The sequence below is a fragment of the Falco rusticolus genome, chromosome 4 (assembly GCF_015220075.1).
Source record: "Falco rusticolus isolate bFalRus1 chromosome 4, bFalRus1.pri, whole genome shotgun sequence".
Classification (NCBI taxonomy): domain Eukaryota; kingdom Metazoa; phylum Chordata; class Aves; order Falconiformes; family Falconidae; genus Falco; species Falco rusticolus.
Genome location: NC_051190.1, coordinates 45,182,208 through 45,195,817, shown reverse-complemented (window position 1 = coordinate 45,195,817; position 13,610 = coordinate 45,182,208). Strand labels below are relative to the sequence as shown.

The 13,610-nt window shown below is 42.1% G+C and overlaps 1 protein-coding gene across 7 annotated transcripts in view; it reads right to left on the bottom strand.

The window, feature by feature from the left end:
* The window catches only part of LOC119147552 (ceramide synthase 4-like), a 48,284-nt gene that overhangs the window by 21,960 nt on the left and 12,714 nt on the right, over nt 1-13,610 (bottom strand). For 6 of the 7 annotated variants that reach the window (XM_037386714.1, XM_037386712.1, XM_037386715.1 and 3 more), the window contains one exon: nt 2,389-2,562. In XM_037386714.1, coding sequence (XP_037242611.1) covers nt 2,389-2,562 — 174 coding nt within the window. Of the gene's footprint in view, nt 1-2,388; nt 2,563-9,733; nt 9,848-13,610 lie in introns of those variants that run through there. The other variant, XM_037386719.1, reaches the window with a different exon arrangement.

Genomic DNA, 13,610 nt, shown 5'->3' with positions numbered 1-13,610 from the left:
GAGAAGTAACATACACACCCTTTCAGTCTGCAATTCTCAAACTTTGTGCAAATTATTTTAAACAGGGCTAGAGCCACTGTACACACAAGGTAACGGAGCAACAGGGATCCTGATTCATACCTCCCATTTGCTAGGGGAAGCTTTCTTCTCCAGGATGAACTGAATGTGAAACAGTAATGGTTGAGAATGAGAAAATGTCATGCTGAAATAAATGACCATAGAGAATTAGGACAAACAAGAATACAGCTCAGAGCATTCCCCTGCCATTGGCATAGGTAAGATAGTGGTATGATTACAGGTTTCCTGGACCTGTAAAATGGGCTTATGATACTATCTTTTTAAAGGGTGTGACAAGAAGCTTTTACTTAATGAAGTTTGTGAATCAAAGCAGCTTTAAAATTAATGAGTAGGACCAGGCCTGTGGAATCTCTGTCAGCTGAGGCAGCACTAGGATAGGAAAGAAAAAAATCGTTTTACCTGGCCATCCGCATCTTAAAGCGGATGGAAAAGGTATTTAGATTGACTAGGAGTGGCAAGAGGAGGAGGAAGAAAAGAAGAGTGTCACAGAAGCACAGAACGGATGCTAAAAGGGACCTCTGGAGATCATCCAGACCACCTCTGCTGCTCAACCAGGATCTGCTACAGCAGACTCTGGAGGGCTCTGTCCAGCTGGGTTTCAAGTACCTCCACAGATGGAGACTCCATTTCCCCTCTGGGGAACCTGTTCTAATGTTTGACCACCCTCACAGTAAAAAAAAGCATTTTCTTATGTTCAGATGGGGCATCACGCATTCCATTTGTGCCCACTGCCTGTCCGCTGGGCACCACTGAGAAGATTTTGGCTCCTTCTTCTTCCTGCTTGTCTTGCACTGGGGAGCCTAGAACTGGACAGTCCTAGTCGATGCAGGACACGGGCTAATCTCCAGCTTAACAGCGCAGATGTGTCCAAGTCACTGACTGACAGTGCCTGCCTGAAGGAGTGCTGGATGCTGCCATGTCTTGCAGATCAGCAAGGAGGAAATGTGAGTCAGTTGTGTTTTAATGGTTACCTACAGCACCACGGGTCCCACATCAGCAGAGGTAACTAAGACACCTGCATCCCCAGCAAAGTACAGTGTAAAACCCATGGAATTTATGGCATGCACACTAAACGTATTGTTTACAAATAACAGATTTGGATTCCAATTTTATATTATCATAAAATGATTATTTAGAGAACCATTCACACATTTGTGTTTACATAAAAATACTGGCTTTTTTTTTAATTAAAAACATTCTCAAAGCAGAGCTCTGAATCATTTCAACTTCTATAAACTTTTCCAAGCTGTCCTTGTATCAGAGAATCTGAAGAAGAAACATCTTTCTAGCCTACATTTCCATCTTCTTGTGCAGCCACTTCTTTTAAAAAGATGACAAAGACATTTTAATTGCCTTTTCCCCCTCTCTCTAAGCTTAAAACCACTGTAAATTTGACTAAACTATTTCAAAGATTACCTCTTCAATTAGCTAGGAATGGGGATTTTTTCAGTCCAGTGAAGATCACTTTGAAGAGGATTCAAAATCATGAAAGGGGACTAGTCTGCAGTCTCAACAACAGCTGACACTACGGTAAATCTCAGTAACCCACCAGCAAATCACACTGTGTTGCAAAAGACACGAACTACTGACTAAACTGCACAAAGCAACCACACCAGCTCAGTCAGCCCTGCAGGACTTCTAGCTATGCCTTTGCCATAACCCCCGAATTTTCTGAAGTAGTATGCAAAACACTCAGATGGCTCTGAGGCCACAAATAAGCGCTACAAATGCCTCTACACGGCAGTCCCAAGGAAATGACACTCCCAAACCCAGAGCAGTGGTCAGCAAAATGCCTGTCTGTGTGGCTATGGGGTGCTGATTCTGAGGTCAGATGACTCAGCCCAATCTAATGCATCTTCCTCAGGCTTGTCTGTCAAGTGCAATGCCCCAGATCCCTATTAACCAAAACAAAGGAGATTTAACTGTATTTGGGTAGTCTAAACATGATTTCTGCTGCACTTGACCCAGGAACAGCAAGTAACGAACAACAGAACTCAAAATGGTGTGTCTTACCTTCTGTAACACAAGCATAAACCTCATCTAGGGCCTACCTGTTTTAAGTGTAGGAAGTCACATTGCTTACAATTAGATGTTGAGCGTAGGGTTTGTGTTCTATATTCAACACACTTCTTCAGCTGGTACACAGGGCTGCAATGAAAGAGCTGAAAAATGTACCTCAGAAGACTTTATGACCTGGAGTTTCTGTGGACCTCTTCAGTCATACACTGGCACAAACAATAAAGCCAGCTTCTGGACCCAAACTGCCAGCCTTATCCCTAAAAAAATCCCAAACAGTACTAAATAACTTACCTTTCAAAGGCACATCGAATGACAACCAAGATTAAAGCAAAAGGGATACTGATCAGGAGATCACGAGGCTGAGGGTAATGAACATCTTCAGACTCTTGCATGTCCTGCCAGGTGATTCCTGGGGGCAGCCAGAACTCGTGCTGCCACAGCCACTCATACAGAGAGCGTGCCATCCTGGAAGGGAGAGAGATCAGAATAAACTGAGGACAGCCTCACACACAGCAAACCTGTCAGCACAAGCCAGTGAAGCAGATGAAGGATGACGCCCTTGCTGAGGTTGCATCTGGCTGTGAAAGCAGAAGAGGTGTGGAATGCATCAGTGCCCAACGAACTGATAACTTGCTCACAAATTTTTATCGGGTGCTTGGTGACTGCTGACTCCTGGCACAGAACCAAGAAAGAGCTAAAATAGAGATACGTGGAACATTAGTGTCATTCTCAGCAAGGTGTATCAGAAAGTTTTACATTTACTATTGCAGCTTCTCAGGTTCATAGGCTCCTTTCTACAGGACTGACAGCTTGGTGTCACCAGGATGCAGCAAGCCTGCTCCAGGGCTGGCTTCCAGCTGTCTTTTTATATGTACATAATCAGTCTTTGATCTTTTGTATTTATTTGCTTCTATTTACATACTGTAATTCCACTGTGTGCATATGTATGCATTATAATTAATATTATTCTGAGACCTCACCTTTTTAAATAAACAAAAAAATTCAGTCTATCTTCTGCTTTAAATAATTAAGGGAAGTACTTCCAGGTAAGAATTTTTGTGCTAAGTGGTAAGCTGGATTCTTAATATCATTTTAAAGACCATGCTTGACGGTGGGGTTTAGATACATGATCAGAGAATTTAGCAGCATAAGAGACAGTGAAATGGTTGTAACAATGCATTTAACATGAAAATACTGTCGGTAGGTAATTCTACCTCATACACAAATGAGCTGTGCTGCCCTCCAGTACAGGCTGCTCATCCTAGTTGGTCACAACAAATACCCCAAACACAAGCTCTGAACAGAAATCAACCAGGCTCAGTGCAGGCACAGAATAAGGAGGGGGGAAGCGTTGGAATGAGATGCCCACTGGGATCACCCCAACAGCACACAGGAAATGCCACCTTACAAAACCAAGGAGAAAAGCATATAATTTAAGTGTCTGACCCAACTATCACAAAGCGTCTCAGCCAGCAGAGGCCCAAACCCCAGCCCATTTTCTGCAAGGAAAACTGCCTAACAGATCGAAAATGAATCACACGTTTGATTTTGAAGATGTCTTTTAATTCTTTGCAATTACACAACAAAGCATTCTCCCTCTAGAACTCTATATATCTGGCAGCAGCACAAAAAGATGCAGCACATACTTGGTTGAGGACAGCAGCTGAACTCTGCCGAAGGCTCTCTGTGGGGAGTATATAAAGTAAGTTTGCCAATTTGGTTCCAATCTTCTTCGAATCAAACTGCTACGGAAGTAAACTGCCATTATCTAATCTACTCTCATGTACGAACTATATATAGTCAGGATCACCTGAGAATCACCTGAAGAGACTTCTTTATCTCTGCAGCTATCTTTTCACATCACAAAACTATACAAGAGGGTACAGTACATAGCAACATATTTATCTTCTGCAATTTACACCGGCCAAGCTCCCAAGTGGAGGCAGCTGGAAAGCTGAAGACAATGGTGTGTCTAAAATGCCCTCAGAAAAGCGTAAGCGGGCCCATTTCTTTCTCACAAGTTCTTTATGCCTCACAGAGCACCGCGTGCTATTAGTTGTAGCTTTGTAATTATATACAGGATGAAGCCCTCCAGCCCTGAGGACAGTGTAATAGAGAGGCACAAAGAAGAGTTCAGCAAGAACAAAGGAAAAAAACAATACTGCAAGAATACTTACACTGAACACATCAGCCTTAGGATCTCACTGTGAGCAAAACAGTGAATGCTGGAAGAACAGCATTAAGTTTGTCATAGAATATACATGCAAGGATGAAATCAAGAATAGAGAAGTACCACAGATATGCCATGGCGACAGGGAGGACAAGGCTTCAGCACTTACCCAGCCTATAGTGGGACAAGATCAGGCACTCAATATATAACCCAACGAAGCTCCTGTAAGCTGACACAGCTAGAAGTTCTTGAAGTGACTGGACTTGGTGCAGCCCTGCAGCCCTGTCCACTGTATTTACTTTGTTAAATCTTGCCTTTCCCTATTTTTTTTTTTTCCTTAATCTGAATCCTTATTACAAAAGTCTGCTGTCAGGCTGCACTGAGCTGCCCCAAGGAACTCTGGGCTGGCCAGCAAGAACGCACCTGCAGTATCTGCATGCTGCAGCAGAGCAGCACCGCAGGGCTCCCTGAACCCTGCACCACAGATCCGGAACACTACTAAAACTCCTTAGGGACGTACTTCTACACTGTTTCACTTCCAAAGCAGAACTTTTTAAGCAGCAGCATGGCATCTAGCTAGGAGGGTGTCTCCTTGTCTCACAGGTAAAATGGCTAAGCAGGTTTACCCAGAAACCCAACTGTGGCTTACATCTTCGAAGAGTTATTCTGCTGCTTCACTTACAGAACCTATTCCCAAGCTAAACATTAATATACAGGCACATGAATACTCATGTAAATTTACATATGTGAATATAAGCGATAAGGGTGGAAGGGAAGCAGAGAGAGAAAACACTTACGAGTCTTTGTAAAGAACTGGGTAATTCTCTCTGAAGAAGACTAGGTGCGGTATCTGCCCTGCAGTTTACAGCTACAGCGTTGTGCTAGACATTATTAGATTTGCCACTGTTCACTGATTATACTGTTCAGATAATATAAAGATCCATAATAAAAGATTACATTGGAGTTTTCAAGTTGCTTTTAAAACAAGAAAAAGATCCATTTGGTTTTTTTTAAATCTTACAGTTGAGTTCTTAATTTGCTTTTTCACTAACCAATATTCCTCCTTCCCCCAGCTCTCCTCCTTCTGCCTTAACAGTGCAGCAGATACTGGTAACACCGATGCGACAGTCGTTTTGGTCTTAGCTTAGGGATTCTGAACCCAATAGCACTGAACTTCCAACTTCTTTCCACATTCCACCATACAACTCGCTAAGTTGTTTCCTCCTCCTTTCTACCTCAGGAGGCTGTTAATTTTCAGAAGAGACAAGACTTCACTGGGCCACTGTCAGCTTTTTGTTATGACAGGCAACAATCATCCCTTCATAAGGGTACCAAGCTATATTAGGGGTGAATCAATGCCTTTGCATCAACTGCTCATACTAGAAAGCTATTCCTAAACCATCTGGTTGGTACCAAATAACCACTATAAAGAATTTTAATGCCATTTGTTTTTACATTAACACTGAGTTTCACCAGAAACAAGTTGTTCTTACTGTTTATAGAATACTTTTCTCTCATAGTTCGCTGTCTAGGTTAAACAAGTCCACTGTTTCTAATCTTCTCTCTGTTGTACACAGCTAATACAACTAGCTAGAGCAGAGGAACAGAAACCCTTTCTTTGCACACTCCTGGTTTTGTTTCTGAACAGGATTTCTGAGAGGAGTTGTATGGCATTTACACTTGCATTTTTTAAGACAAATTTCTGCTGTTAGTCCCCAAATACACAAGTCTGCACACTGTGGTATTCAAGGTCACCTCATTCCTCTTCATCTGGCTATGAAGGCCTTCCATTCCCGATTATACCAGAGATGGTCCACTGTCTGCAGGTGGATTAATATAGGTTTGCAGGTGGACAATGCCACAGAGTTGGGTGGTACAAACACCCCTGGAGTGGCTCTGGGCCAAGCTGTTTCGGTCTGCCGAAGCTTTATTAGCTTAAGTGCAGCATCATGCTAAGGACATTGCTGCCAGAACCAGCACCGGTATTCCTGCAGAAGTCTTCCTGGTACAGCCAGTTTTCCCATGACTTAAATTAACCACCATCAGCACAGTAGTGCCACAGGGGAAATTACTAGTTAATGTGGAAGCACACCACCGTAAGGATGCGTTTACATTGCTTGTCCATTTGTTTTTTCCATGGGACTATGGCTAAAATCATTAAAAACAAAAGCCTCTTAAACACTGACATGCTGGAAACCAAAATGCAGAGACTTGTCCTATCTTTCTGAGAAGCAGCTGGGATCACAAAAAGTCCTCTGCATATTTATGAAGGTTCCCTGTTATTTCAGATTGGAAGGGCCACTGTATTCTAGTCCTACTCTGGGGTCCATACTTTCTGCCTTTGGGTTACCACTGCATATTATGCACTTGAACCTTTAACTAATTTTGCTAAGAAATCAATTATTCAAGAATTCAACAGAAGTTACAAGTTCAGACATGAAGTTTACTGCACCTCTCATGCAGAAATTCCGGTAAAAACTTCACACTAAAGATCACAATACTGGGGTTAGGGTTGCTGGGATAATTTTTTCTTCATGTATTTTTCCCAATGTTTTTCACACATTTTTTCTAACATGTATCAAGTATTGTCACTAAAGATCTACTGAAATTTATAGATAAAAAAAATCTTTGCTCCAAAATTCACTACATGTACCATTATTTTCAGCATGCTGAGACCAAGATTAGCTAGTTCCAGCCTCCCGCCTGAAGGGAATACAGTAACCTTTTCAAATTTCACTCCAGCTTTGATACGTTCATTTCCATTTCCCCATCCCTGTTAGCCATCCTGGTGTCATACCTGTTTTTTGATATTGCCTTATCCATAACAACATTTCTTTTGCCTGAGATCCCTCTCTTTCCCTATCCCTCTCTTGGTTCTTCACCATTTTAAGGCTTTTCTTAGCAAGTGAATTTAGCCACGGACAGACAGTGTCCAAGGGACAGAGCTGAAATTTATCAGTTAAGAAAAACATCCTTCTAAGAATGTCCTCCTATGGCAATAAAAATTTAAAATATTTCCTAACGGTTTCAGTCCATGAACCACCTGTTGACCTTCACTCCCCTGGCATGCCTTCTCTTTACTCTCTTTGTCAAAGTAACTTTCCTACAAAATCCACCACCCTTTACACCTCCATTTCTCCAAACTTCTTTTAGAGATTATTACAAGCCTGCTTACTCTGGCCATAACTGATGCAGAATCTCCAATCGCATGGACAGATTCTGGTATGAATCTTGGGTACAAATCTCTCTTTACCTGCAGCTTTATTTCTCCTCCATTCCCCAGCTTTGTCATCTCCTTCTGGTTCTGGAAGTCCTTATCTTTTCCCTAAAAACATAACTTCCGGCACAATCTCCCCTTTGTTTTTACATTAAATAACACTGTTTTTCAACTCTGACTAGTAGTGAAAGAAACAAAACGACAACCCCCTTCCCTTCGTAATCATCAACAGTATATTCTCCAGGCTCACTCTCCTCAACCAGACCTTGTTCTGCATATCCTCTTCTTTGGAAGCTGGCTGAAAATTTGAAATTATGTGCACAGCTTTTTTCTTCACCAATGACCAGCTACCCTCAACTTCCTGGCTTTCAGATGTTCTCACATACCTACCAGCTGACATTTCCTATGAAATTATTTCACATCTTCTCCCCTCTCAAGAATAAATCCATTTTGCAATTCTTCAGCTTCTTCAAGGAACTTTTCACTATTTGTTTACTTCCACTACGAGTCCAACAACAACTTGACTCTCCACTCCTAACTTTAAAAGCAGAAACGCAAAATTTGCCTCCACAACCCCCTAAGACAGCATCCATTTTCAGCCCACTGAGAGAGCTGGGCTGCTCTGCCCTTGTTCCTAGGCTTTCCAGCTTTTCACCAAAATTAACCCTGTCTCATACCTTGGTGCAGGGTGATCATGTGCTGCTCAGTTCAAAGGCAACAATTTTCATATAAACCGTCTTTTGGGAGATCTCTGTCCCAGGAAAAGCACAAAATGCCCAAACAAACATTAAAAGCTGCAAATAGAAGTCCAGCAAGTAGACAGACTTGCTTACCTAGATCCCCAGTGCACGTCTTCCTTACCCAGCATAAATTACATACTAAATTCCATACCTTGTGCTCTGTTTGCTGCCGTCTTTGTTGCTAGGCTGCTCTGACTGTGAGTGCTTGGCTCCGAAGCAGCCTGCCAGGTATGACCAACAGCACAGCTTTCAAGCTGATGTCACTCATCCACGTCAGAATGCAAATCAGACAGCTCTTCTCACTCCATCATCCCTCACTGAGGGGGATGAGTACACCACCTTTGTTTTGCTCAGTAAAAAGAACAAGTACTGGTTCAGCCAGCTAAAACCACCACCAGAAAAGGCAGTGAATACCTCCATTCACTATCTCTTTGGTCAGAAGGTACTTGGAGCAGTGGGCCTGATTTTTTCTTAGCCTTTCTCTTGCTGCCAGTGTACTTACAACAGATGCTCTTCTGGTTGCCCTTCACACCCCTCGCTCCTGCTGAGTTTTGGGGAGAGAAACTGCTTTCCTACCTCCATTCTTGTATGCTCAGGCAACACATCTGGATTCCTCCTGGCTATCCAGCCCCACTTCCACCTTCCTGATACTTCCATTCTGTGTTTGAGCTCCATCAACAGTTCTATGTTCATCCCTGCAGGCCTCCCACCATTTCTGTTTGCCTTCCTGCACGTTGGGATGGACTACACTTCTGCTTGGAGAAGGCTTTCCTAGAAGATTGATCAGATGTCAGCACCTTTGCCTGCCAGGACAGTCTCCCGTGAGATCCTGCCAAGCAGATCCCTGAACAAGCCAAAACCTACCCTCTTGAAATTTCAGAAAACCCCAAGAACTTACACGCATATTTTGAAACACCACAGCTGCTTCTGCCATACATAGTCCTCCTCCAGAAAACTGGAGATGCTTCCCTACTAAGGCTGAAGAAACCTGGGTTGAAGTGCAGCACCCACTGTCAAAACAGTCTCCAAAATAAAGTGCTGTGAGTTACCAGTGTAAAAAGCAGCAGAGACAAAAGCTGAAGACCCTTGCAGGCTCGGTCTAGTGCTTACCCCATGGCTGTATTATTAAATGAAGTAACATTCCTTTATTACTTCCAGGGCAGGGTGAGGTAACACAAACCTCGCTGTCCTGACACTTGGGAACAATCAGTATTCTGCCACCGAACACCAACTCCACAAACAAAAAATTTTCAACAAGAAACCACAGGAGACTGCATGCTGATTGTTTTGATAAGGCACAAGAACACCATGTTCTACCACCACTGTGTAAAAAACTACAGACCATACATCTTAGTAAGAACATCAGACACAACTAGTGCCCAAGTAAGGCAACTGAGGCATTCAAAGCATCAGCTAGAATATCTCCACAAAATACATAAACACACCTATACCCAGATCTACATGTGTTTCTTGAGAGAGTACAAATGCAAAATGCAAGGAGGCACTTACAAAATTCAAACGAGCCACCCAGCAATTTCTTCGGATTTTTTCTTTCATTCTTTATTCTATTGCCTGCTATTTCCTCCAGTCCCGCCGTAGATATAGCAGGCACTGACCGATATCACTTGATAAAACTGAGGAAGAAAATCAAGTTACTGGCTTCAGGCCACAGTAAGCTAAGAATTCAGGTCAGAAGATCACAGAGAGAATTCAAGAGGGAGCTTACTTCCACCTGAATTGCTCATGTCTCCTTTCTCTGAATTAATCAGCACCAAACAAAACGAGTCAGGCAGTCTTAGCAAGGCCTTCCTCACAGCCAGTAAGAACTGCCAAAAAGCCCTCCAAGCAGGAATGCTGTTTATGTCTGAAGACTGTTCTAACAAGCAGTTTGTACACTAATAAAAGCATTTTCACAGATTCTGGAAGGAGAATGGGACAAGAAGGAATCACACTGTGAGAATACACACTGAATAAGTATCAAAACTTTTAAGCACAAGCAGCTTAAATCTCTTTCTTTTTCGTGAGATCCTCAGCACTCTTCCAGAGGCAAGTTTTGGCCTTATAACCCAGGTCCTGTGCATAGAGGTTCAGATGCTGGAGAAACAGAAAATATTTGCCCAGACCTTTTGATATAATACATACCCCAGACATCTTTTCTAGTGCCAACTGAATTTTTTCAACTAATTATCACTACCCCTGTTACTCAACAATCACATTATCAGGCCTCGAAAAGTTTAATTCTAACTTAAGAACTGGGAAAAACAGTAAGTAGATAGTAGGTTCAAGTTTCCAAGCCATACCCAAGTCAAATCAAAATACCACACAGCTCTCAATAAAGCCTCTTTCAGCTCCTGGGACAGTGCAATGCTTGTCTAATACATTACCTGATTCCTCAGCCCTTTCAAAGCATAAATATTTCTAAATAGTTGTACAGTTCTGGTCTGATGGCCCTCTCCTAGTCTGTCCTCTAAGAATCAACCTTGGCAAGCCTTTCTGTTCCCTTCCAGGAAACCTCTCCCCCTTCTAAGCCCTGCCACCTCTGGCCACATGCTTAATTCTGCAGTTTGTAGCAGCCATCAGAAGCTATTCATCCTTAGTTTCATCTAAAGTTTCTACTTCCCTGCAATGCAAAGCTTCATCATTGCTCCTTATTTGTACAGTCAACCCCTGCAAGTACTCGGTTATGCTTCTGCCTCCCCAAAATGGACCGTTTCCCCCAAAGACACGTTTTGTAACTCATCACACCAGCAGCTCAGAGCATTCAGCTAAGTGAAGCACTGAACTCCTGAACTGCTAATCTTAGGTCAAAACGAGAGAATCACTTGTGATAAATAAGGAAGACAAAGAAACAGATGTGTGTTACTCCTCTGCCACAGATCTAGCAAAGATAAAACATCAAAGTGGAATTGGATCATCGTGAATGCCAACACAGATTATCTGTCAGTCGGGATGAATTTGTTTGCATGAAGTTGAGGGAGGCATCCTGTACCACAGCCTATTACACCTACAAGAGGCAGAGCATGACTTTTCACACAGTCCTTGTTCTCCTCCCTCATGCAGGGAACGCATGGGCTTTAATTACTTTGTATGTGCTGGCTTTGAATCTCAGTATCAACCGTTCCATCAGTTTCCCAGGTATTTGTTCCCATAAACTCCCCAGGCTGTTCCAAAGCTTAGAGAAAAAAAAAGAAGAAATCTAATTAGTCTAAAATTAAGATTTTTTAAAACAACACTCTTATACCCCTAAAACTAGTACCTGTTTTCATTATTTTTCATTTCAAAACACAAAACTTAAAACCTTATCTGAGAATAACATCTACATTCCCAACATTACCACAAAAGCAAAATACATTAAAAACATTGAGAAAGAAACAGCAACAGATAGAAAGATTTCCCTTTCTCCAAGATTAAAAGACTTGCGACTTGCGTTTCACAATCATTACTGCTTCATGAGTAATGCAATCTATCATATGATGATGGTTATTTAAAAACAAATTTCATACGAATTCTTCCTGATTAGCACAGATAACTTAAAAGCCCTGGAATATGGATAGCTTACAAAGCAGAATGTAAAACTCAGGTTCTTTCAACAGGCACTGACTGTCCTCTGTTCTTTGCTGGAGTAGTGTCTAACCTGAAGAGAACCTACTTACTACAACTGTGCACAACTCGTTATGGGACAGTGTATTATTTGTCATTATCTTGAAGGCTGCAGCCACACTGTGCTATTTATCCAGCAGTTTTGGTGTTATGGGAGGGTTTCTGAATCTGATGTACAACGGGACCATTTTCATGTCTGCCGAACGCAGACAGAGCGTTTATTTCAGGTTGCTTAGCCTAGGCAGTCGTCTCAGTCTTCTTACTAACACAGTTGCTCTTTAAGCTGCAGATTCTGCCTCCTGCTCTGCTAACAAGGAGTCCCTGCATTACTGCAGGTGTGAGGGGATCGTGACAAATAAGCACCGTATTTATTCCACACTGGGCCAGTCTCTCTACAATACCCACATTAATTTCTCTTCACTGCAGCCAGTCGTTCTGCCCTGCCTCAGCTGAGACAATCATGCCCACACCAGCCCTGAGCACAGCCCAGAGTGACAGCCACAGCCACTTACTTGGATCCCCCTGCACCAAGCCAGCACCTCTGGCTTTTGCAGCACAGCCCTGATTCACGCTGGCTGAGCTCAGGGTTTATTTTTAAAATACAGATACTAAGGGTCACTTTCTCCTTGTTCCAATTCACCACAAATCACTTCACTGGAAAAATCACATAGAAATTATTATTTTGGGAATTCTGCCTTCATGCTTTTACTTCAGAATCATCTGTAAACAGAAAAATTCCTCTGATCTTTTCTTTGAAAACATTAAACACAAACTCTGAGACAACATCTTTCAAATCCTCCAGAAGGAGGCTATACTTCATATATGTACAAAGAAAGACAAATGAAAAATAAAGAAGTAGCTGCCCAAAAAGCTCTGGTAGTATCCCCGGAGTAAAAAAACCCACCGCTTATTACAAAAAAAAATAACCTGAACAGAGCCTGTAGTTTACTTCTTTCAAGATTTCTTTTTTTTTTTTTTTGGGGGGGGGGGGGGGGAGGTTTTGTCTTACCTATTTTGATTCAAAGCCTTGGCATTTGTTGGGTTGGAAGGTGTATGCCATACCCATCTCTGTGGCCATCCATGCAACAACCCCACAAAGCAAAATGTTTGAAGAATTTCTTGATTTTTGGAAATCAGTTTTAAAACAGAAACTAGTTGTTCTCAAAACCAATTTGAGGAAAAGCTGAATCAATCTTGAAGTTAATGGAATTACTGCAGTTGGTTCTCTGAGCATATTTCCTATTTTTACAAATGAAAGCTACTCTTGAATTAATTAAAACTAAAGCATATTGGACAAAGGAGTGGAAAATATGCACTGGATTCTCCACATTGCTGTGTAATTATGGACAAACATGCTAAGGGGTACTCCTCAGTAAACATGAATACACCACAAGAATTACCCCCAACAGAACAAACAGCCTTCTGTGGTTTTTCAAAACTGAGAGAATGATGGCATTTCATTTCTTTTTACTTAAGAACAATCTGTCATGGAATGCCAGTGGAATTAAATATTAAAACTTCAATGCAGATATATACCATACTATAAATACTATGCGTGTTAATACACGCATACAATAGAGACTCCCAATAAAATGGAAGCCTTTATTTGAAAGAGGAGGGCAGTCACGGAGATGGAACCAGGGCTTTCAACATAGTTCAGCAATCTGCAGAAAACAGCCCACAGCCAGGTCAGCGTGCGAGACCAGGACCACCACTGAGGCACACCGTGAGTACATAGCAGGACCTTACTCCTTTGATGGCAAGGATGCAACTGGTGCAGAGCAAG